The following is a 24,425-nucleotide window of genomic DNA, read 5'->3' as shown; positions in this document are numbered from 1 at the left end:
TTTTGGTATCTAATTATATTATGTATTTCTTTACGGTTCGTCATGAACTTTTCAAGGCAATCTGTTCCCTCGCTTGTGTTATTGTTGATCTGAAATTCACACACATATACTGCCATATCATACTGTTATGAAGAGTATCTTGGTCATCTACTTAGAAAAATAGTGTAATTGATAAGCAATCTTTTCTTTTTTACATTCTTGTAGACATTGTATTGGTTACGAACAAAAAGTCATCTAGGTTAACAAGAAATTCTAGAAGACCCGTTGCAATTATGACCGTTAACTGATTTACCTATAAATGTCAACCCTGTTTTTCTATAGAATGACACCTTTGTTTTCTGCTCGCATTCATTTATTTTTTTTTTCTTCGTTCAAAATGTAACTACCCTTAGAACTATAAAGCCCAATCCATGCATTGTTACAGAAGTGCACTGCTAGGCCAGAAAATGAAACATATGGAAATCTTTTCATTTATGAATAAATAAATCGATTGGAAATCGAACTCGGGAACAGAGAACCGGTAGATCTGTTAGGGAAATAGTGTGTCTGCTTTAATCGATTAGAAATGGAAAGTTCTGGTCTGCTGGTTTCAATCAAACGGAAAACATTTAAATATCCAAAAGCTTAGTTTGTGTTTATATATAATTTACGTCTTAATGTTCCTATATACGGTTGGCAGATAATTGAAAAAAAAAAGAAGGAAAATCAAGTGACGAGTCTTTGAAGAATCGATTGACGATAACAGTCGTCGGTTGATTTTAAATGCCTTGATTTTGAACTGGGAGTACCGAATATCCGAGATCTCTTGACATGTGAGACAGACTTTTATTGACATTTGGATATTCACTCATTGGAACTCATCGGGGAGGGATATATTTACACGGACAGCCATGGGAATTTGGTTTTATTAGTGAGAGGTCGGTCAAAAGAACACAACCAAGATGCAGTGATGACCCAGGTTGCTCCAGCCGACGGTTAGTGCATTGTTTTTTATCGATATTATGAATATTTCTTGTACTTCACAAGGCGTTGGTCTAACGATTGCTCCATTTCGCGGAATGCGTATCACAAAAGATCTTAAGACTTTTGAACGAATTTGTAAATGCTTATTATTCATTAGCTAACGAATGATTAGATATAATATTAGTGTTATATACTACATGTAGTCCTTGAAGAGAAAGAAATCGTTTAGAAGAAATGGTAGGTATAAATTTTGACGATTATTCCACGAGATTTTAAGGATTTATAGGAGTCTGTCAAAGGATTCAATGTACCGACGATATTATATGCTTGCTTCCAAACTCTTGTCAATTTGGAACCTACATGTACATGTAAATCAAATACTATTGTCTATAATATTTTTTACTTTCAATACCGTTTCAACACAATACTGTTTTTAATTCATATTCAAACATATACTTCATAAAGGTAGAAATGTACACAGGCATGGTTAGAATTTCCAGAATAAGTATTGAACACCATTTGTCACAATCACACAAAATATGACTCTTACCCGGAACGCTGTATTTCTGGGTTTCTTCTGATACTGGAAAAGTGTCAAAAAGTAAACAAAATTATGGATTAAAAACAAACCCAAGATAAATTTTTACAGACCATGCGATGTTTGCTAATAACCAATTAGTCGACATAGGCAAACTTACAAATAAAAAAAAGAAACACTCCTTATTTTAAGATTTAAAATTGGATTCCTTAGAAAAAGATCTCTAGTCAATGTCAGTTCTTTAAAATTGTAAACCTTTACTCAAGTTAGTCTTTTTTAAACAATACCTTTTCAGAAACAAGCAGCAAAAATTGCCGATGACCAAAACTTTGAATATTTCTACAAACCGATTTGTTTGAAATAAAACGTACAGAAAAAAACGTCAATACTTGTAACGAATTTCAGTTAATAGAATTAATCCGTAATGTTACTGGGTCATATGAGCAGTATAATTATACGAATAAATGCGTGATTTCTGAAATATATGATAAAAGTTTGATAATATCTGATATGGGGTATGTTTTGTTGTTATGCTCCCCCTGTATTTCTGCTGTCATGCAATGAACAGCTCACAGTGACGAATCGCCAAAGCCTGTGCGGGTCATGCCATTTTGTGTTGTAATACATGACAATATATACAAAATAGCGATTAAAATGGATTATCTTAATCGGATTAGATCACATGTTTAGGTTAAATCGATTAACTATTACGCCACATATAGAAAAATATATAGAAGATATTTTTCTAAATTTAATACGGGTTAGCGCTTAATTCATCAGTTGTAGTAGAAAATGATCAGTTTTCGATAGAGTCAACCAAAAAAAAACCCACCAAAAACGTGACGTGTATTTAAATCATAAAAAATACACAATGTCTTTAAACAAATGTTTGTTTATTTAATATATTAAATTGTAGAACTAATGAAGAATATGTGAACTCCGTAATGCAGAACCGAAGGATTATTCTTATTTTGTATAAAATGCATGTTTGGAAAGGATGAATTTTAAAAGAAACGTGTTACCAATCCACATTTACACTATTGTATTAAGATAAAATGCGTTTGAATCAAGTAAGCGACGAAAAGTGACTGACGTAAAATTTTATCAATATTAATATTGCTCAGTCGAAAAAAAAATCGCTTAAAACTGATACCTTTTATCGAATTAGGCAATTACATCATAGGATTTCTCTAAAGTTAAATTTAATCCCTATTTCAGTCAGAGATTTGGTTAGTAAACCTCACTGTTCTAGGGTTATTTCCCCTCTTTTATATCGTATGATACCGTCATACGAAAATGTCAATTTATTGATCCGGAAACTTATTATTTAAGCAACAATCACGTTATCAGAGAAAATACTTTATTTTGCATACAGATATCGGTTCTTGAAGTTTGCTTAAGAAAAATAAAATAGCTGGATTGAGCATATATGAACAAGTATTTAATTACTTAACAACAAAATGATCGGTTACAAGGCCTTAAAAATTCGATTCGGGGTAATAGTACACCGTCGACCAATGTTGAAAAATTGATTAATTTGAGATTTTGCGTCGATATCACAGCAACAGAAAAATAGAATAAACTCAATATTGATTAAAATCAAAATGTCACTGTTTAAAACTTTAAAAAATTGATTAAGATGCACCTGCACCTGAAAACTTTTCACGAGCAAAAAAATCAAATAAATTAAAGCTAAGAATACACCAATATTACGTTAGGATACTTATGCACTCAGGACAACGCCAAAACAACCCAAACACTGTGCTTTATTCGTGTTTGGATGCCGTACAAGACTCCATATTAAGAATGAAATTCACCGTGGTGCAAATTATGTAATTGTCCTTTGCCAACAAAAAACTTGTTTTCAAAACTCGAGCTTCATTTAATTTTCTCAAATGAACAACACAATAGACGATGCGTGATCCAATATTCAATTGGAGACGATGCATGAGCCAGTTGGAAGCGATGCATGATCCAATTGGAGGCGATGCATGATCCAATTGGAGACGATGCGTGGTAGAAGTGAAAAATAGGATCTTGTTGAGAAGGCGAAGGTCTGGGGAATCCTGAACTACGAAGTTTTAATAGATTTTAAGGCAGCATTTAAAGTTTTATATCAATATATAAATTTGAAATCCAAAAGCCATATTTTGATACCAGTACCGTAGCTTTTTAATAGGATAATTATGTGATAATGCCATTTTCGGCTGAACAGATCTCTCTTTTAAAAATCAAATGTTTAAATCAATATACTTTTTATTTCATGTGTTAAGACAAGGTGTAGCATTCGATATAATAAAACTGTTAATGAGTTAAAACATTTCTATGGATTTCAATGGTAAATTCTGAATTATTTGTTCTTTTAAGACGTCGATCAGGTGTTAATTTTAAGTTGTTTGAACGTTCTAAATAAACGATATTACAATGTACCAGGTATTTTGGTTAAAATATAGTAAAACTGAATTGAATTGTAATATCAAATAAATTGTATCGTCGATATTAAGATGATCATTTATAGATAGTAAACTACGAATTACTTCTTATTATTTGCCCAGTGATTTCAAAAAAGGAAATATTCAATAAAGAGTTTAAATAAGCACAATACTTCAGTGCAGGGGCAATAGTGGCACTTGAGATTTCAAAAGAAATTATAATGGAATATTTGCACAATAACATCATGCAAATTTCAATATCGAAACACGTTTGGTTAAAGTGGGTTGATTATTTAAAAAAAAGTTCACTCATGGATTTTTTTCGGTAAAAGAAGTTTAAAGATATGCGTCATCGAGTGTTTATTAAAAACTATCTTTATCTTTATTAACAAAATATCTGATTGTTAACCAATTTCGTGTTCAACCATAATAATACTTACAGTGGCAAAAAATCATTACACTGTAGATGTGTGGTGCCGTTATAGATCTTTTAAAAAATAGATTTTTATATCAATGACTATTGATTATTGATTTCAAAAAAATTAATTTCAGAAAATTCTTGACATCAAATAAAGATTTTTCTGTTATTAAAAAAAATATTTTTTGATAGCAGAATTAGAACTTTAGATTTAAAAAAAAAATGAGTTTTTGATATAAGAAATCTTTTTTTTTTTCGATCTCTTGATATAAAAAAAAAATCATTTTATGACATAAAAAATTGAATTTTTGATATCAGAAAAAATAAATTAATAAAATAAAATACATGTAAGAAATTCTATTCTTTTTTATCAGAAAATGGATGTTATTTAAACTAATTTTCTAATATCAAGAATTGCATTCTGATATTTAAAAAAATCATTTTGCCCCATAGGTAGACGCCATTTGATTTCATCTTACAAATACATCTTAAGGAAGGTCATTCGAACGTCACTTTCTTTCATGAAATCTCTTCATTGCGCAGTTGATGCAGGTCGTCTGTAACAATGAATTGTATGTATCTTTTATATTTTTAAGGTGAACACCCTCCCTCTTACAATGAAGTGGCTGGACGCTCTGAAACACCCAGTAACTCATTTCCCACCACGGGTATCGGAGGTGTGTGGTTCACCCCTAACGGAGGAGGACCCCCTAACCCACCCCCTTACACCGACACTCTCCCTGGATATAACGACAGGTTTATAAGCCCACGTGATCTTCAGAAGTATTACCGGTCCCAAGACTTGGCTCGTCAGCGCATCCGTAGACAGAGGGTTCGTTAAATTTTCTACAGCTTATTTCCATTTTGATTAATTTCTTAAGAATAATGGAAAACTTGAGGTACGTGGTTTCTCTTGTAAGAGAGACAACTCTCATTTGGGTAAATGACAATCATAAAATTATATCTATTCACAGAATTACAATATCGTGTGTTTGGCAAAAGGACGCAAGTTTTTAAAGTATTTTGTTAAAACCCAGAGCAAAACTGCTTGATAATTCCTGTATGTTTTGTTTGATTTCAGGATCTTGCAACAGTGCGATCCAGAACTGCAAATAGTAAAACCATCATAATTGTTTTTTGTGTTCTGACAATTTCCCTTCTAATTGGTCTCATTATAGGACTTAGTTTTATGTTAGCTGAACGAACTTAGCCCAACGAATGCAAGCTGTTTGACAATCATTAGAAATTGCGCAAGGAATCCCATTTCTGAAAACCCACTAGTGAACTCATCAATAGTAATGACTAATTTGATATGATTTAGCAGATGTGGAAACTGGTGGTGAATATATATGACCTATTAATGGACGCTGGGAAAGGTTTAATGCATCCTGTTGGATCGATGATAGCAGTTGACGTCGATCGGAATACCAGATTACATAACACTAGACGAAAATGTCTTCATCACACATTCGAGACTGTCCCTCTTTTAAATATTGTTAAGTCTGGAATATAATAGGTACAAACCTTATATCTTACCTAAAGAATATAAAAATCTACCGCTATTACAACATCTTGGATACATTGATATTTTTTCTTTCAAGAATTTGTCATGATAATATACAAGTAGGTAATCAAAGAAAGAATGAAAGTTAATTTGATTCTATGTCTCTTCTCTTAAACATCCTATAACTTAAAAGTGTTAGTAAGGTTTTGAATAACCAACTTTTAAAACAAAATTAAATACACGAAATTCAATGTTTAAAGTTAATTAATGCCTATTATTTAGAGACATTAATTGGAATTTCGACGAAAACCATTGGAGCCTATGCGCTGAATTTTCGGTCGATTTCTATCTTCAATAGAAATAAAATATTTTTTTCTTAGTTGCAGAATATCACCCATGCAAGGATTGAACAATAATAGAACATTCTTACGAACATATACCTTAGTCGATGAATAAATGAATGAATTTTGATGCGACCCTTTGTTATCCATACGCAGTTTACTTACACATGTTATTTTGCTAAAGCTATGAAACCATAGAGCAGGTATAATTAACCAAATGAATTTTACACTTAGTATGCTTAAATTTACGAAGTTGACGATTAGAGTCGTTAAATTGGCCGTGGAGACGCTGGCATATACAATGTATATGTTCAATCGGGACTCAAAATTTATAGAGATATATACGAGTCCTTTATTAGTTATTTGTTGTTAATGTTGGTACATGTACGCGTATATGAAGTCTTATTGAGGTTGTTTTCCCCTAATAGGCTGAAATATTTTAATATATGATGTACATATGCATTAAACATTTTAATGATTTTGTAAAATGTATGAAGAACTGTTGATGCATTACTTAATCTATCTGTGATATCCATTTCTAAATGTTATGATACCTTGCAAGCCGTTTTGTGGTAAACTGGTTTTTTTTTTGTGATCAACAATTTGTTTACTGTGTAACTATGTTTTTATGATGTATTTATATGAATTTGTTAATCTTGTTTTCATTAATTAAAGTTAAGAATATATCTTACAATATACTATATTTTATTTAATAAAAATACATTGCCTACAGGAATTATCGTTAACAGGATTTTGAGAGTAATTTTGCATTGTTATAGAAAAAAAAACCCGTTGGTTTTGATAGGATTTATTGTTAAATCGCAAACAATACGTTAATTTTCACTGACTGTCTTCCCAGGTGTCTTATCTAAATGTGATTTCGTATTTGATTGATTTTTTTTTAATATACATGTAATCACATCTTGTACATTAAACCCGTTCATAGCCTATTTAAGTTACGTATTGTAAAGATTACATATTGCAGATGTTACACGTGTATATATCATATTCAAGATGATTACCCAAAAAACAGACTTTGTCTTTAGAAGGCCCGTTTTGGTGTTTATTTTAAATATGTCTCCCACAAGTGTCTCCCGCGTATCCAGCAACGCAATCACAAAAGAACTGGGTGTCGGAAGTTGATCGGCAGCTGCCGCCATTTTGACAGGGGGAGCACACGCAAGGGTCGTACTCATCTGAATGAAATGAAATTAACCACTTAGTATACTATTTTTTTCCCCTATCAAATTCTGCCGATTTAGTTTAATAAGGCATTTTAAATTATACCGAATAGGTCTCCTGATTGTTCTAATTAGTGAAAACTATTATGATAATGTACATGTATTTGCCTTTTCAAAAAAAAAAAAAAACCCCAAAACCAAAAAAAAAAAAAAAAAACCTAAAAAAAAAAACCAAACAAACAAACAAAAAACAATCAGTCAAGGCCATCTTTAACTTTCTTTGTTATATATATGATATAGTAGAAAAAAACATGAATCGAGTGTATACTAACCAAATCTAAGCCCAAGAGCCGCGCCATCTTGATTGTCTTGATTGTCTTGCTGATGACGAAAGACGTATCCGCCACATCCACCCATGTGTATCTCATAGTCAAAATAAAATTCAGGTGGCATATAGTCCCCCGTTGGAATGGCGGTGCCACAAGTGACCCAAGAGGTCATAAAACCTGAGGGGATAAATCCACTGCCGTACCCCAGATTGGCTTTTTGTTGAGGGTTGAAGTAGAATACAAAATAACTATTTGGGTTCGAATCACAATTTTGGAACATGAAATCGGTGTTTGCAGCTCTGTACCCTTGGATATTAGTGTAACTGGCTTTGCTGAGGGGCAGAAATCCTACATACAGGTATGGTGCCAAATTGGCATAATTTATAGGTAAAGCATAGCCTATGTGTCGATTGTAGAAAATTCCTAGTGATAAATTTCTATAAAGTCTAATGTTCTCCAGAATGGTTTCAATTTGGGTTCCGTTTTGGAGCACATGTCGTATTTTTACGTGCTTCTTGGAGGTCAAAAGGTCATCGATGTTGACTTCAACCCCAGCATGTCTGGATATATAGGTATAGCCAAATTTATCATGGAACTCACAGTACACTTTGAAAGGCTTGTTTTCCTTGTTATGAAGTGTATAGGTTCCATTGGGACTGGAATGGTTTGAAGAATATATATCCTTGCAGGAACCTATAAAACAAAAATAGAAACTAGATAAAACCTGTTCGAGTAGAAAGTAGTTCAACTTTACTATGTGTTTGCTAACACGAATGTTAATTGACTAGTACATTGACGCCATGATAAATGTGTATCTGGCTTGTAATTCACAGAATATATTCTTGAATTAGATTATGCTAGTCCTTACATAATTTAGACAATCGTAGTCAGGATATATATTACTCACGTAAAACTGAATGTGCCCCTCCAGAAAAATTAAGCAACAAAAGGAAAATTAATAAACATTGCAGGTTGGTCATCGTAAGCTTCGGTCATATAATGACCTTATCTCTCGAGGACATCAAGATAATATAATAAGAGGGGACAACGATGACAGAAACAGTAATCCAAGGTTAAGAATATTTATACTATTATAGTAACGTTTAAAATGCTCATTAAAACTACTACAACTGTATGTACACGTAGGACCCTTTTGTTGTTGCTTGTCGATGTCATCTATTCTTAGATATACATGTATGAAATCCGTTGTCCGGGTACTGGTTGAGACGATCTGACATAGCAGGTCATTATGAACAAGGCCACCTTAGTTCCAGTCTACGATAACCTGGTCGCACTGTCCCTCTGTAGTTGTTATCACGATTTATCGAAAGCATGAAACACAACGCATTGATATTGACTTTACGAGGTTTTTTTTTTTTAAAGTGACTGATAACAATTCTTAGTCTAAGAGCAATAACTTTGATACGATTTGTCAAACAACACGATACTAGGGTTTATTCGTGTTTTAAACATATCTGTAAATGTATTATATCGTCCATTTTGATATGATACATTTACAGCAGGGTTTTGTTAAAACAAACTTCAATATTTCCATTTCAGGCACATTTTGTAGGCCAGCGCTCAGGCAGCAGTGTTTTTGGATATGTTTTGGGCCGTTGAATCCAGTTCAAGTTATTATTATATAAGCTTATAATCAATTTAATAATAAATATTTTCATTTTTTTTCCCTTTTCAGTACCCGTTTACCCCACCTGTATGTAAAAGTTTTAAAGAGACTTATGCACGATTTAAGCTAAAAGTTTTCAAACTCTTTTTGTCCTTTTTAAATTTCTAGAATGGTTAATATGGACATCTCTAATGCTTCGCCAAAATTTGAATAGAGTTTCATATGTCAAGTTACAAGAGTTCAGATTAAAATGGTCGAGTCTTGTTTGGGTTTGAATTGTGATATATTGATAAAAGTTTTATTCAAATCTTGTTTTTTCTTCTGATTGAGTTATATTGAAAAAAAAATGGAAACAGTATATCTTGTTTGTCAATACATTTTTTCAAAAACAGTAATCAAAATATGGCAATTTCTCCACAGTAATTTTAGTAAACAAAAAATGACACATCTTCTTCTGGTCTACGACTAGACAGGGCGCTTATATAGACAAGTGATATGCACGTACTACTTTAAATTAGCATAATTATTACTATTCGAGTACAATGCTGTTTTTCTTGTTTCTGAACTTGAACCAATGTATGTGAATGAAATATTCAGTCAATTTTTGTAAGTTTACATAACAGCTTTCTACGCATGTTAAATTCATGCATTATCGAACACTGTACAGAGGAGCGGGTTATTTATTGTAAAAACACAATTGACAACTGTTGAGAGCTCTGAAAATTACTTATCATTAAAAGAAAATCGAGAAATCTTAAAACATGCTTAGCGAAAGAAAAAAGACTAATAATCCACAAACTCTTGATATTAAAAGTGACAATGTAGGGCGAGCATTAAGGTGGGAACTTAATTCAAGAACATTGGAGTGTAAAAGACTCTTAAAGTGGATCATATTTTATCAGGTAAATTCACAAGCACTTGTTGTTTCAGTGGTAAAGTTTACTAATTGCATAAAAATAAAGTAACAATTTTCGGTGAACTTTTTAAAACAAGAACAAGTGCCTGTTGGTTAATTATATTTATTTACAATGACCAAAGCGCTATTTGTTTCAAATAGTTAAAAACAAAATACAAAAAATATCAGTATTAGGATTTTTATTTGCATATTTGTGTCATGATAAATATATACTTTTTTCTGATTTTCTAAATTCAGCCAATAATTCCCATGTTATTATGGTCTCCTGTAAATAAAGAACAACGATAATTATTAGTTTTAATTGGAAAAAATGTAATTTGTTTATATGTGTACATGTTTATCTGAGAGAGAGAGAGAGAGAGAGAGAGAGAGAGAGTTTTGTTGCCTTTGACATTGCAGGTATCTCCCACAAAACCATCTGGACACTCGCAGAAGAAATTAGTTTCGTCTTCAGAATAACAGCTGGCCCCGTTCTGACACGGCGAACTTTGACAGGGATCTGCTTGTTCTGAAGAAAAAAATACCCCGCAATATATCGAATTCAAAAACGCCAGCACGTGTTTATAATTTATGCAGTGTTGAAACATACAGTAAAATGCGCACTGTGCATTTTTTTTCTGAAAGTTCTTAGTGTTTATAAAATTTACCGAAGCGCACGCCTAGAGCTGCTCCGTTGATGTCATTGTGGTGATGAATGAAAGCATATCCCCCACAACCGCCAAGATGAATTTCATAGTCGAAATAAAACTCGTCAGGCATGTTGTACGCTGTCGGAAGGGTGTGGGCCGCTGTAATCCAAGAATGCATCAGGGTCGACTCGCAACAACGGTTGACGTACCCTATCGGAAGTTTGTGATTTGGGTTGAAGTAGAATACAAAATAACTGTTGGGGTTTCTATCGCAGTTCACGAAGTTGAAATCCTGGCCGTTGGCCCGGTAACCCTGAGGGTTGACGTGATTGGCCAAGCTGATCGGTAGGAAACCCAGATACAGGTATGGGGCCAGGTTAGCGGCGTTAACCGAGGCAGCGTACCCAGTGTGCTGATTGTAGAAAATCCCAAGGGGCTGGGTCGGGTAGTTCTTAATGTTCTCCATGACTGCTTCCGCTTGGGCGCCATTTGCCTTCATGTGTCTCACTTTGACATGTGCATTGGTTGTGAAGAGATCGTTAATGTTGACTTCCACTGATGTGTTTTTGGAGACATAGGTGTATCCATATTTGAAGTGGAACTCGCAGTATACCTTATATGGCTGAATTTTACGGTTATAGATGGTGTATGTACCATTTGGGGAACTGGGATTGCCTAGGTAAATGTCCTTGCAAGAATCTTCAAAATAACAAAATTGTTTAAATTTGTAGTAACCAAAATGTTAACTATGGTTTTGATGAATGAAAAACAATATAATGATGTTTATATTATATTCTTATTAACCCCTTAACACGAATTGTTGATAGCCTGACCAAACATGGAGAAAACATATTTGATATTTACGTACTGTTGCCCCCCCCCCCCCCCCCCTAAAAAGAGAAAATAAATTTTACGGTCCACCAAATATTTAGAAAATCAAAGAAATTGTATTAAAGTGGCATATTTTCTCATACTGATTTCTTATGAGTAAAAGCCCAATTTTTTCTTCCATTCGTAAGTTCATGCGGTTCTTTTTTGTTCCTAAGTTTTTTATACATTAAAAAATGTTATTAAAAGGATATTTTGGCAAAATTTCTTCTTCGAGCATGTCAAATTCATTCTCAATTTTGATGCAAGTTTAATTAGTGTGCTAAAAGTTTAAAATGATTTTTTTGACATCAGTTTACACTCAATATACAGTAAAGATGTTATCGACGAAATAAATACAAACAGCTATAGTTATGTCATCTGTTCATCTATATCAAACCTTCGTGAAATAAGAAAAAAAATCTATTACATGACCCTAATCTAGAAGTATTTTAATCCGTAGATTAAACCAGGCGAGATTTTTTAAAACAAGTATCAGGTGCATGGTACATGTACACTTACGGTTAACTGCATCTGCAAAGGACAGAGAAACAACTGGCAGAAGAAATAGAACAAACATGGTGACCGAATTCTCAGTCTGGTGTGTCTTATCAGAACTGTTGACACTCCCTTGTGAAAGAGTGGTATAGCTAACTTACATTTACGTAAGGGTCAATTGGAACAGAAACTAAGTTAGATGTCTGTCATATTTTTTTTTTAAAGATTTATTATATTTCCTCTAAAATTGTGTACATAGATAGCTTACTAGTATGTGTTGCTGCTGATGACTGTAAGGTAGTTTTATTTGTTGATGTTTTGTACATTGCATAGCGACACTTTGTATTGCAAATATTTGACCGAGACGGTTGTGTCTCAATATAATTAGGGTAGCTAGTTCTTTGCTTATTTATTCTAAATGATTTGTTAATCATAATTTGAAACTAGTTGAAACAATTATTTAACATTTTTCTTGTTAAACAGAGGGTCATTTCCTATCTGTTATTTAATTTGCATCCATATGCATCTGACGTACTATTAAACAAGTATTGAAATACCAAATTCGTCTTTCTTGGAAAACATTTTTTAAATCAATCAAAAACATTCCAAACACAGCTTTGTGTTTAAACAGAATGACAAAATGCGTTTAATTATATTTTATTTATTTTTTTAATCCAAACCATGTTTTATTACAATGATAACTATACAAATAAGGGAACAATATTAGCACAGTCGAATCTCCCAGCTCCTCTGTTGGGTTGGTGAATCACTATAGACCTGTTTCCAACTGTAACAAAATATATATCCAAATCTAATTGCATTGCAAAATAAAGGAAACTTTTATAAACACATATAATTTTGAACATTTTGTTTTTGAAATATATTTTGCATATCTATGATACATGTTTATCGATCTCCATTTTTCAAGTTTTTCAAGTTCTTCATGTCAATATGTTTAAAGTGTCTTGAAATACATGTATAATGATTGGATGAAACACTATATCGTACCTCCAAATCGACCAATTAAAGGCAAGTTTACATCGGTGAAAAATCTTGGACCACCGCCGATTTCATATACAACGTGTTTCCCGCTTACATCTCCTACTTCACATCGGTAAGGGTTTGAAAAGGAACACTCCTCATATCCTGCCTAAAGAAACAAGCCTTATTAGTTTACGAAAGTGAAATCAATCAAAATGAAATCAACTTAACTGATTTAAGATAAACAGGAAACAAACCAACTACATGGAAAACATAACCGCCCACCCCCCAACCCCCCCCCCAAAAAAAAGATAAAATAAAAATAAATTACCCCCCCCTCCCCCCCCGAATGAAATATAGACCCTTTTACGGAAAAGAGACATTATTCCTAAATAGAGTATGACTAAAAAAGATGCAATAGGCCTAAATTACGACAATGATTTTATTAGTGATGTTGCTGACATCAATGCACCTATTGTACCAACATCAAGAATTCAACTCAGGTGTAGATACGCGCGCTGTAATGAAGTCTTACCGTGGTACTGACGTTGTAAGGGTTGTAGTGTGGACCAGCATCTTGACAGTTACCTCCTTCTACCACACCATGCACGTGCACGTGCCAATTCAGCCCTCTAATCTGTGAAGGATAAGATCACATATGATTTTAGAAAGGAAACGGTTCAAACTGTAGAAACCCAGCCATCAATAATTGTGTTGTTTTGTGTTGGTATAGAGGGTGCAATCGTGCAGATCTAGAAAACTTTACAAGAAAGTACTACTCTAGCCAAAATATCTTCTGTTTACCTTTCCATAATATATAAAACACTCATAAAGATCCCCCAAAAACCGAACAACATCCGCACATCAGATTGGGGTTACATTGACACGTGTGTATATATATATATATATATATATATATATATATATATATATATATATATATATATATATATATATATATATATATATATATATATATATATATGTATATATATATATAGAGGATATCTATATTGTGTGATTTTATATTTGCTTTATCCAACGAGTTGAAATGGTGTATATATTCGCGAGGCTTGCCGAGCGAATATAACCATTTCAACGAGTTGGATAAAGCAAATATAAAATCACACAATTATAGATGTTCTATTTATCTCAAACAATTTGATTTATATTATGAAGCTTTTGAGACAGTCCCTTGTGTGACCCAAATTGGTTTTTTTTTTCAAAGGTTAAAAACGATGATGCAACGTTGTGTTATGCGGCTATTGTGACCTTGCGCAATACAATTTAGTACGTCATTCCTGAGATAAATCTAACTGTTTTAATGTAAAGTTTCACTGAAATAAACCTTAAAATAATTTTTTAGCTCTAGATATTTTTTCTTAGAGCTTATTCACTTGATTAAATGGAAATTCCGATTAGAAGACTTGAATAATCAAGTTTGTTGACATACACAAAGTTGCGAATGCTCGTTAGTTTGAATTGACTCGAACGAGGAACAGATGTTGATGCATGATGTTTAATAAAACAAACACTAGGCTAATTGAAAATAGTGAATAAGGATGCTTACTGGTGGTGGAATAAAAGTCTCATGAAACATTATTTCGGTAAGTTCTTGTATATAAACACAACCAGAGCGCTAGCGCTCTGTTTTCATCGCGTCGTCAGGATGAACTCCTTAATTGATAGTTAACGTAATTTGTAGTTTTATAAACTTCACAAAGCAAATTGAAAGTTGGAAGGGGGCTAAATTTATCAAAAATCTTGACAAACAAGAAAAAAGGGTCTTGTGGTTACGGTTATGAAAACTTTGCAAAAAAGTTGAGGGGGGGGGGCTAACCCCCCCCCCCCCCACTCACAATAGCCCCCCGGTTCCGACGCCTGTTCTACGCAGTTATGTGTTTTCCTTCATATTTGTAATTTAAATCTTTGACAAAATCAATTTTACATTAATTTTTGTAGTAGATATAGTTATGTTGAAAGTACTAGCAAATCTTCGAAAATAGGTCACAGAAGCGTTGAAGCGAGGGGCTGTGTCAAAAGTAGTTCCGACCGGAAGTATTTGATATAGCATCACCCGTGTGATATAGCAAAGGTTTATCACACGGGTAATATACACCACACGTATGAGATAAATAAATAAATATATATATATATATATATATATATATATATATATATATATATATATATATATATATATATATATATATATATATACACACCTTGCTTAAATGATACTTTATAAAATAACTTATCTTAAAGTTGTGCGTGGTCTGAATTTTAAATTGTAAAAAATCTTTATAAAGATATCAATAAATTAATCTATAGTAACTTTGGTTTGGGGGCATTAAGAGAACCTGTGCAGTGTAAATGTAACGACACCAGATAAAAGCAATATCTTTTATATTCTTTACAGTGTTACCTCTGCAGAGTCGTTCGTATTTACCCTTAATCCCTCATTGTTCCGAAATCTTAGGTCCATCCAAATCTCTGTATCGCTGACCGTATTATCAGTGTAGACATACTGTTTCTGTAAATAAGCATATTGTTAAATATTTATGTGACCATATATATAAAATTCTTAATTACCATTGTATGTAGCATTCAATTGACGCCGCTAGACACGGCCGTAGCGCAATTGAGTAAAAGGAAGCAAATGCTTCTCTTTTGAAACGATCCATTTTTCACAAAGTACAGTGTATATTTTATTTATTATAATAATTGCGAGCTTAATTACTTTGAATGGTACTTCCCACTTATTGTATTTGATTGAATTCAATATCATATATTGACATCGTCCTAGACCAAGAAAGGCAATAGACCCAATAATAACTGCGGTCTCACCAATATAACTCCACCAATTAACATGCCTCTGGTGAACCTTGCAATCATTCGGACAACTCTTCCCCCGGACAACTCGATGTTCTCCTCAATGTTACCACACACCCACCGCGATCCGTTCCCAGTATGGATAACTAACGATCTACCACTGATACTAAGTGGTCCGGTTACAGGCAAGAAGTTGTCAGGACCGGAAGCTAGAGCTGTTTCCTGTGAAGGCAGGTTCATTAGACTAAGTTCAATCTAAGCAATAAGTCATTCTTTAAAGCCTTCTACACGTATTAATTCATGCTGTACAATAATACACGATTCCCAAACTACTTACTCTGCCTTGCAGAACTGATCCATACTTGCCGCTAAGGTCTCCAACCTCGTAAAAATCATGAGTCCCAGTTCCAGGGGGTGGACTGTTTGTTTTGTTAATGAAGAAAGGATTAAAATGACCGCCGACTACACTGTCAGCGCAGGGGTTAGGTGATGATGGATCAACAGGTTCAGTGTGTATGTGGTACTCTCCAGCCCCACGATTTAATCCCATCAAACGCAGAGAGGTCCATGCTATCGCATCTTCATACTGAGGAACACTGCCAACAAATTCGAAAAGGCCAGAAACGGATGATGGTTCCGAACCATACCAGTTTTCGACAAACAAAGCCCTTGCCGGAACTTCAAAAATGTTTGCGCATGCCAGACGGCCTTTCCCTTTGTTTTGATCATGTATCACGATCGATTTACCTATTATACCGAGTGGTCCTTCAAGAGGTAAATTTGTATCAGTAAAATAATTCCTATACCATATTCCATCTTTAGTTCGAATATTAACCGGTCCTTGTTTTCCGGATATATCACCGAGTTCACATCTTAAATGGTTGTCAGGCCGACATGCATTTGGGTAGTTTCCTGTCACGTTAACACGAAAAGGATTAAAGTGTCCACCTGCTGCTGAACAAGAGCACGGTCTATCATTGAACAAACTGCAAACCGGGTTTTCGTGAACATGCCAGTTATGATCAACTGTTGGAGTTTGTATCCCGTTAGCGTAGCTTAACTCAACGTACACATGTGTATCAGCATAGTAATTGTTTCGAACCTGGGTAAACACAATTCGCCCGATGACGGGCTCAGTAAATATGGCCACCGCTTTAGTGATTCGACTGATGGGTTCAATGGTTGCACATACCCATCGTTCGTCCTTGTAAGACTTGTGAATTGTAAGTGAGCGCCCGATTACACTGTACCTCCCATACAGGGGTAAATTGTCATCCCGGAATTGACCGTTGAAGCTATCCTGCCCAGTTAAGAGTCCGTATTTTCCGCTAAGATCCCCAATTTCGTACTGGTCGGCAGTACCCCTCCCCGGCGGAGGGGATCGAGGCTTGTCTCTCGGAAAATCAAAATGTCCACTTATGCTTTGGGCATCACAAACATTATCTAACGCTGTCAGTTTCATGGGAACCGGCCACTTGTGAATGTGGTAACCCCCAGCCAGACCTCGGAGGTTGCTCAAGGAGATTTGTACTATTGTTGTATCATATTGAGACCTTTGATAGAAATTTATTGTTCCTGTAAATTTAGAAATCATTAAGACGTGACTATTTCTATCTTGTCAATGAAATAATCAAAGGCCGGACCAGCCACAAAGGCGTCGAGCTGACATTTTTTAAAATATAGAATGATATCAATAATATGAATTTCTGTACTAATAGTCGTATATCAAATAATATTAAAATAAAGAGGAAATGAATTATGTTTTGTGCTGTTTTAAAAACAAAAAGCAGTATATTTTGTTATAAAATAGGTAGTGATGCGTTTATAATACAATAACTCATCATTGTTACAAAAATCGAAGAAATTTCAAAGTTCAAAAATAAATTATTTTCTTTCTGCTTTAAAAAGTCTTTGAACAATTTTCACAGGCTCATAATTTGAATACATAATTATAATAATAAAACATACTTTTATTTTTTTAAATTCCCGTTTGAAACAAGATTACCTATGGTATGGTTGTTTACAAACAAATCCACAACACGTGCGATCTAATCCAACTCCATCATCGTGTTATTAATTGCAACAAAATCTCTATATAAGTTTATCGCTTACATTTATTTTGGAGACCATGCCCGATAACAAATAAATTTACATATCGATTTTATTTCTATCGGGCACGGTCTCCAATCAAAATGTAAGCGATAAACTTAAATAATATTTAGTGAATGTTTACATTGCGCCTTATTGTATTCATCCGCCATTTCTTGATTAAGCAAATTTATACTAATGCAATGAGTTGTCAGTAACCAGGGAGGCCAAGTTGGGTTTTCTGTACACAATTTAGTTGAATAAAAGGATAACAAATCTTGTAATACGTTTAATACTTCAAGGAACTTATTTTTTATGCGCATTAAAAAGGCGGTGCAGAGCATAAATTTTGACGATTGCCAATCCAGACGATCGCTAGAAGGCTGCCGAGCATTAGCTCGACGCCTTAAAAAAAAGATGAAATAATATTGATATGATTATAAAACTTATCCATGGACTGGTATGAAGTATTATGTCACTGCATACATTTTCATAGAATTCATTCTGTGTTTTTTTAATTTTTTTTAATATGGACCCCAAGCAAATTGGGATAAATTATTGTGATAGTCATTATAGACTCTAAGGCATTATTCTTTTGGCACAATTAATCAAATCTAATGCATAAATTTAAATGTTGAAGCAGTGGGTTGATTTTTCTGTCTATATTCGTCTATTGATTAACTATATTCTGTATTGGTGCTGTTCTATTCTGTTAAGAGTCTTTGACTCAGATAGCAACGGCCCCTGCTGATATCCGTATAAGACTCCAAATATAGATCAATCTTTGACGCATAGGACCATGAAACACTTATAGTTCTTCATTCTGCCAGCGCCTACCTCAAAAAGGACCTGTCGTTTTCAATTAATTGATCAGAAACGCTAGGCAAAGTACGTTTTTTTTTACTTTGAAAACTGTGAAAGATGAATTCATATTTACCTTTTACGCCGTCATTAAATATCGACGAAACAGCTTGTCTGGGCTCAATGTCACCTACAAAAGCACATGAGACAATCTCACCGCTACCTCTGGCTAACACCAGAATATTTCCTATGATTGATCTGACTCCGGACAGTGGTAGGCCTGTTTCGACAAACGTTGAGGTTGCGTCGTCCTTGACCCGACCAACTCGCAGACGACCAAATTTGCGGGCAAGGATGTAAAGTTGTGTGAGAGAAGGTGGGAACGGAAGCGGAAGTCGGCATTCTGACGTCATTGTCACCTTGTGCTGATCACTACTTGGATTTGAAAGTAGGAACCAGTAGACGTTTTCTGCAAATGGGTTAACTTCTTGTGTTTTAAAAAGATTGACTCTCACTGACGTATCCGCGTCACTGTCGTTTTCTAGTTGTCTAAACACAACACTTCCTGCTATGTTTGATTGGAATTTCGCTTCAGCCGTGTTATGTAACCAGCTTGATTCCAATGTACCACAGAGTCTCTCCCCGGTATCGGTGTTGGTCAACAGAATTGACCTACCTAGGGGGAAAAGATAGACTTACTAGATTAAAGACATTTTTTGTGAAGCATAAAATAAAATACTTCAAAACTGCTTATGAATTATGAAAAACTTGAGTCATTATATCGTTGCATTTTACTAAATGGTATATTTAAATATCAATCATTTACAGTAGTTTTAACAATGTGATCTCACTTAAACATAGGTACATGAATGACTGCTATTCGGGTTCTGTGATATTTAATTTGCATGTATTAAAAAGTCTAAGAGTGCATCTTACAAAGAGATATTTTATAAACAATATTGGTTGTAGATACCATGCTGCAATATTTACTTTGAATTAGTCTCGTGTGTGTGCAGGTTAAAGCGAGAGTGTACTAATTCTTTAATTATCACCAAGATATATAAACAAAAGTAAGCCATGTCCAACGGAAATGGTAGCTAAAAGCCCGGACCTTGTCATGTCCGGACTTAAATGTCGCACTGTTAATATTATTTGTTTATGTTTTCTTTTTAGGCAGATTACTTTTACTTATTAATTAACCGAGTTATTGTATATTTTTTAAAAGTTCATATTTTCATATTTTCAAATACATGTGCAAGTTAAAATTGTAAAGGCTGTTTATATTAAAGTAAATTGTGCGTCACCATGTCATTCCATCTAAATAAATCATGTCTGAAAAAGATTCTCTGACGTTTTTAAAATATGTACTACAAGTCGAATGAAGTTTCTTTCTGTGCGAGTTGTGTCGAGCTATTTGTAAATGTTTGTAAAACTCACCGTTCAGTAAGCGAGCGTCGGAGGTGAAGACAAAATATTGATGTTCTTTGCCTGGAACAAGCTGCCACGTGGAACCCAAGTACCTGTTACAGAAAAACGTCAAGAGGACCATGATGTAAACACAAACCAAAGCACAAGATACAAGCTTTTATAACAAGCTGATTTATTCTTAAGAAAATGAAGTTGACGTTTGGTCTTTTATCGGTCAACATTTAAATGAATTGTAACAGTTGTATTGTGAATGATTAAGGGATCTGGTTTCATCAATATCATCATTATTTAACAGAAATAGTAATTCCTTCTATAAAGAGTATGTATTTTATGTATAGATATGCACGTAAAGCATATCCGCAATTAATTTGATTTCCACTATGAAAGTGTAAGAGCTAATCAAAATAGAATAAAATCATTATTTGGCACCTTTAAAGAAAAAGAACTTAAAAAATAGAAAAGTTATGGTTTTTGCCTCCTTTTGTCAGATGATTTATATGTTGACTTACAAAATCTTTTGTCAACCTGTCCGATCTTTTTTCCTTTTGTCAGAAATGAAATTCTAACGTTACTTAATAATAAACTTAAGAAATGAAAAAATACAAATCGTTTTCCATAACTTTGAATGTTTTTAAAAAATGGAAGTTAAAGTTTGTTTTGCGGCCAGTAGACGTATGCTTGACTATAGTCTGTCCCAAGTTATTACTTCCATTAATTTTTTTATTATTTTTGATAAAAATACACATTTCTGTGAAAGAAGTACAATGAGATTTACAATGGAAAATATCCAAGATATCTTCATTGACAAATTATCCCTTTTATTTCATAAAAATTTCACAGGAACGAAAGCAAATTTCTTACGGAAATTTACTATGGGAATTTTTTATACATCTCTTCTCGATTCGGAGGTACTCGGGACACCTTGCGCAATTTTTCAACATTATCATCCGGGCTTATTAATTATTATATAATTATTTATTATAGTTATTTATTATTATTATTTATTAAATTAATTTATTATTTGCAATGCAAAATCTCCGTAGACTTTCTATTTTGAGATGTATATTGAAACCTGAAGCGGTAGAGGGAACTTTTCAAAACAGATAATCTGGACATTTTTCATATTAATGGATGAACGTAGTTTGGGTACAAAAGTTTTTTATGATTATCGAAATATCAAGCAAAAAGCGGTGGAAGCAAAATTTCGGGACAGAGTATAGTAGTGTACCGATTCAGGTATAGATCCGACTTTGAGTCTTTGATTCAATACCTTTTACCCAGATCCTGGTCTAGGCACCTGACTGTGACGTCATTGAGCACCCTGTTCTCTCTGATCTCCACCAAATACGTACTCCTTATGTTTGGAAAAGAAACAACGCCGAGCGATGTGTTGGCTCTGAAATTTGGTTCAATATGAACAACCCCGTTGATCCCTTTGTAGCTTATGATACTCTGTAGCGGCCTTCCCTGTGCGGTAGTATCTGGAAAATAATGGTTTGTACTAATATTTTCTAATTTTTTTAATGTTTTTTATGCCAAAGATGTCCCAGATTATTTACAATTGCAAAAATATGAAAAAACTTCAGAAACTGAAATTTGTTTTTCCATTCCTTCTTTAAAAAAATTGGACTTGACGTGAAACTTAATTCATGTTTAAATAATAAGTAACACTCTAAACGTTAAGACAAACAACGTTTTTGTACTTTTTGTATTTAGAAACAAAAACAAAAATGAAAAAAATAATATGGATCATTTATTTTTATATATACATTGTATATACACAATTTCAGAAATTCGATCTATCAAAATAAGAAATACATGTTGGTTCAGTAAAAAAATATTATACATACTTAATAATCTTTATCTATATAATCTTAATGCAATGTTTCTACATGTACGCCTATTGATATGTTTGTTTATATACCACAGGGTTAAATTCCTACCAGAACCCTCACACTAAAAAACGGCATGCGATCGAGAACTATAAACGTCACCTGTAATTTAATTACTAGAATGTAATGAATCACTAGGATCCTACACTTTCCCCTCAATTGAGATGTATGTGATTGCAATGCTGTTCTATTGACAGATTAGAGCACGTAGGTCAGTGATCAAAATAGTTTTATTTTTTGTTCAAAAGGTCAAAAAGATTGTTTCATATAGTTTTATCTCGATTACGTAGACGTACATGCACATTCTTGACGACATGCAATTCTTCCTTGTATATTTATTAATCTGCCTTTATCTGCATAGGCTTCGAAACCGGGGGGGGGGGGGGGGGGCTAGGGGGCTTATCCCCCCCCCAACCTGTTTTGCAAAATTAGACATAACCATGACTGGAATGATAAGTCTAGCCCTTGTAGTACTTGTCATAAGAGAAAATAATTTTGTATTCTTATCGTGTTTCAATTAATATATAAAAAATACATCCACTATCCATACGTCAAAAAGGAACCCAACGGCCCAGTTAAGACCACATACTATGAAAATAAGATCAAACAACCTAATGGTATGTTTAAACAACAACAATAATACGCATTGCATAGTTTTCATTTACATATAATATATATGTATCTGATAAGTTTTGATTATTATATTATACAGTAGTGTTGGTAAAGTCAATTTTTCATCAAAATTTTAAATTGAAATATAACTTACACTGTATTTGAGAATTTTAACGCATTTTTCCTTTCATAGTCTTTTGTTAATTTTAATATTGTATTTGTAACATTACTAGCAAGCATGCCATGATGGTAAGCATGCATACGAGGTAGGTTTAATGTACCAGGTTGCAACTGGTAGGAAAAAATGATAGAAAGGAGTGTACTTATACATGTACTTATCCTTTTATTTTGAAATACTGAAAATTAAAGCATGGCTATAAATTTGATTATCGTGTAATTATCATATTTTTAGCCAATCCAGGAAAAAGTGATTATATTGCATTAAATTTTGATGATATTTTAAAATTATTATTCTTTTAAAAAAACTGTTGAAAATAGGTAATAATCAAAATATTAATATTTGATAAAATATTGGTGATATTTGACTATTGATGAAATGACATTTTTGATCATCCAATTAAAGAAACCTGAAAATTAAACTGAGATCTAGGTTTATGAATGTTAAAAAGTTTATTTACGTACATTGAATAGAAAACACACACTTTGAAAACACGAAAGTGGTACCTACCTCGTACATTGTAAATAAGTGTTAAAATCAGAATAAAATCCTTGATTCTCTCCATGGTCCTCTAAATGTCAAACTGTCATTTGGTTAAAGGCATGTTGAATGTCATATACATGTACTTCCTTTATCTACACAGACATCAGAACATACTAAAAAGTTTTTCCTATACTGGAAACCTTGTAAGTCTTCAAATCTTCAATTATTTAGCGTTGAAGACCAAACAGGGCAATTTCACACATGTTAAAGACCAGCCTAGCAAACAAACAGTTGATTGATGATGACGATATTGACATGTAAACGTTTCCTCGATATGTTGTCCTGGCAAATGAAACGCTCATCATTTTTATCTGGACATCTTATTGTTCATTAAGCTCTCCATAGAAAATAAAACAAGAATGAGTAACCTATCTACGCCAACTTTTATAGTGTAGTTTCTTTCTTTCTTTTTTTTTTTACCTTAACTTATTGTTACGTGAACCGTATCGACTTCTTAGGTAAAAGAAATTTCTTACGTGAAAAACAATTCATTTAGTCAATGTAATGCAGATTCCGAATCTATCATTTTTTTTCCACCCCCCCCCCCCCCCGCGATGAATTTTACATCGGAATATAAATGGTGTGTTAAGAATGAATATTATTTTTTTTTTAAATTAGATATTTATACAATGTTCTACTAATATTAGATCAGGGAAGACATTAGGAAAGGCCAATTGCATATGCATGCCTTTTTGTCGCCTTTCTATTCATTCATATTGGCTTCTTATGAACTTCTTATGAAGATCATACTACCAGCAAAACCAACCAATCAAAAGCTTTTAAGGACTCAAAAAATAAAACGAAAGATACGAAATTTATATAGAAAT

The 24,425-nt window shown here is 33.4% G+C and overlaps 4 protein-coding genes across 5 annotated transcripts; 1 reads left to right on the top strand and 3 right to left on the bottom strand.

Moving 5' to 3' along the window:
• The first annotated feature begins 539 nt into the window (after positions 1–539).
• Positions 540–6,890, top strand: LOC128159900 (uncharacterized). Its single transcript, XM_052823125.1, has 3 exons — positions 540–974; positions 4,948–5,183; positions 5,433–6,890. Exons 1-3 carry the CDS (start codon positions 950–952, stop codon positions 5,559–5,561), a joined length of 390 nt encoding a protein of 129 aa, XP_052679085.1. The 5' UTR covers positions 540–949; the 3' UTR covers positions 5,562–6,890.
• A 102-nt stretch (positions 6,891–6,992) lies between these two features.
• On the bottom strand, positions 6,993–8,774 carry LOC128159891 (uncharacterized). Its single transcript, XM_052823112.1, has 3 exons — positions 8,614–8,774; positions 7,710–8,399; positions 6,993–7,392 (listed from the first exon to the last, which is right to left on the bottom strand). Exons 1-3 carry the CDS (start codon positions 8,684–8,686, stop codon positions 7,265–7,267), a joined length of 891 nt encoding a protein of 296 aa, XP_052679072.1. The 5' UTR covers positions 8,687–8,774; the 3' UTR covers positions 6,993–7,264.
• A 1,637-nt stretch (positions 8,775–10,411) lies between these two features.
• LOC128192653 (uncharacterized) lies at positions 10,412–12,384 on the bottom strand. The gene is made up of 4 exons (XM_052865523.1): positions 12,268–12,384; positions 10,897–11,577; positions 10,635–10,757; positions 10,412–10,514 (listed from the first exon to the last, which is right to left on the bottom strand). The coding sequence occupies exons 1-4, from the start codon at positions 12,323–12,325 to the stop codon at positions 10,483–10,485; spliced, it is 894 nt and encodes a 297-aa protein (XP_052721483.1). The 5' UTR covers positions 12,326–12,384; the 3' UTR covers positions 10,412–10,482.
• A 520-nt stretch (positions 12,385–12,904) lies between these two features.
• LOC128169651 (uncharacterized) lies at positions 12,905–24,003 on the bottom strand. Of its 2 annotated transcripts, none has more exons than XM_052835764.1 (10): positions 23,566–24,003; positions 21,644–21,854; positions 20,383–20,465; positions 19,082–19,621; positions 16,394–17,631; positions 16,072–16,278; positions 15,650–15,757; positions 13,760–13,861; positions 13,252–13,393; positions 12,905–13,030 (listed from the first exon to the last, which is right to left on the bottom strand). In XM_052835764.1, exons 1-10 carry the CDS (start codon positions 23,618–23,620, stop codon positions 12,945–12,947), a joined length of 2,772 nt encoding a protein of 923 aa, XP_052691724.1. In that variant the 5' UTR covers positions 23,621–24,003; the 3' UTR covers positions 12,905–12,944. The 2 variants fall into 2 exon arrangements, with proteins under 2 accessions (XP_052691724.1, XP_052691726.1); XM_052835766.1 differs by having other exon boundaries at positions 15,674–15,757; positions 23,566–23,998.
• Positions 24,004–24,425: the final 422 nt, after the last annotated feature.

The sequence above is a fragment of the Crassostrea angulata genome, chromosome 1, assembly GCF_025612915.1.
Source record: "Crassostrea angulata isolate pt1a10 chromosome 1, ASM2561291v2, whole genome shotgun sequence".
In the NCBI taxonomy this organism is placed as follows: Eukaryota; Metazoa; Mollusca; class Bivalvia; order Ostreida; family Ostreidae; genus Magallana; species Magallana angulata.
This window is presented reverse-complemented; position numbering and strand designations above follow the sequence as displayed.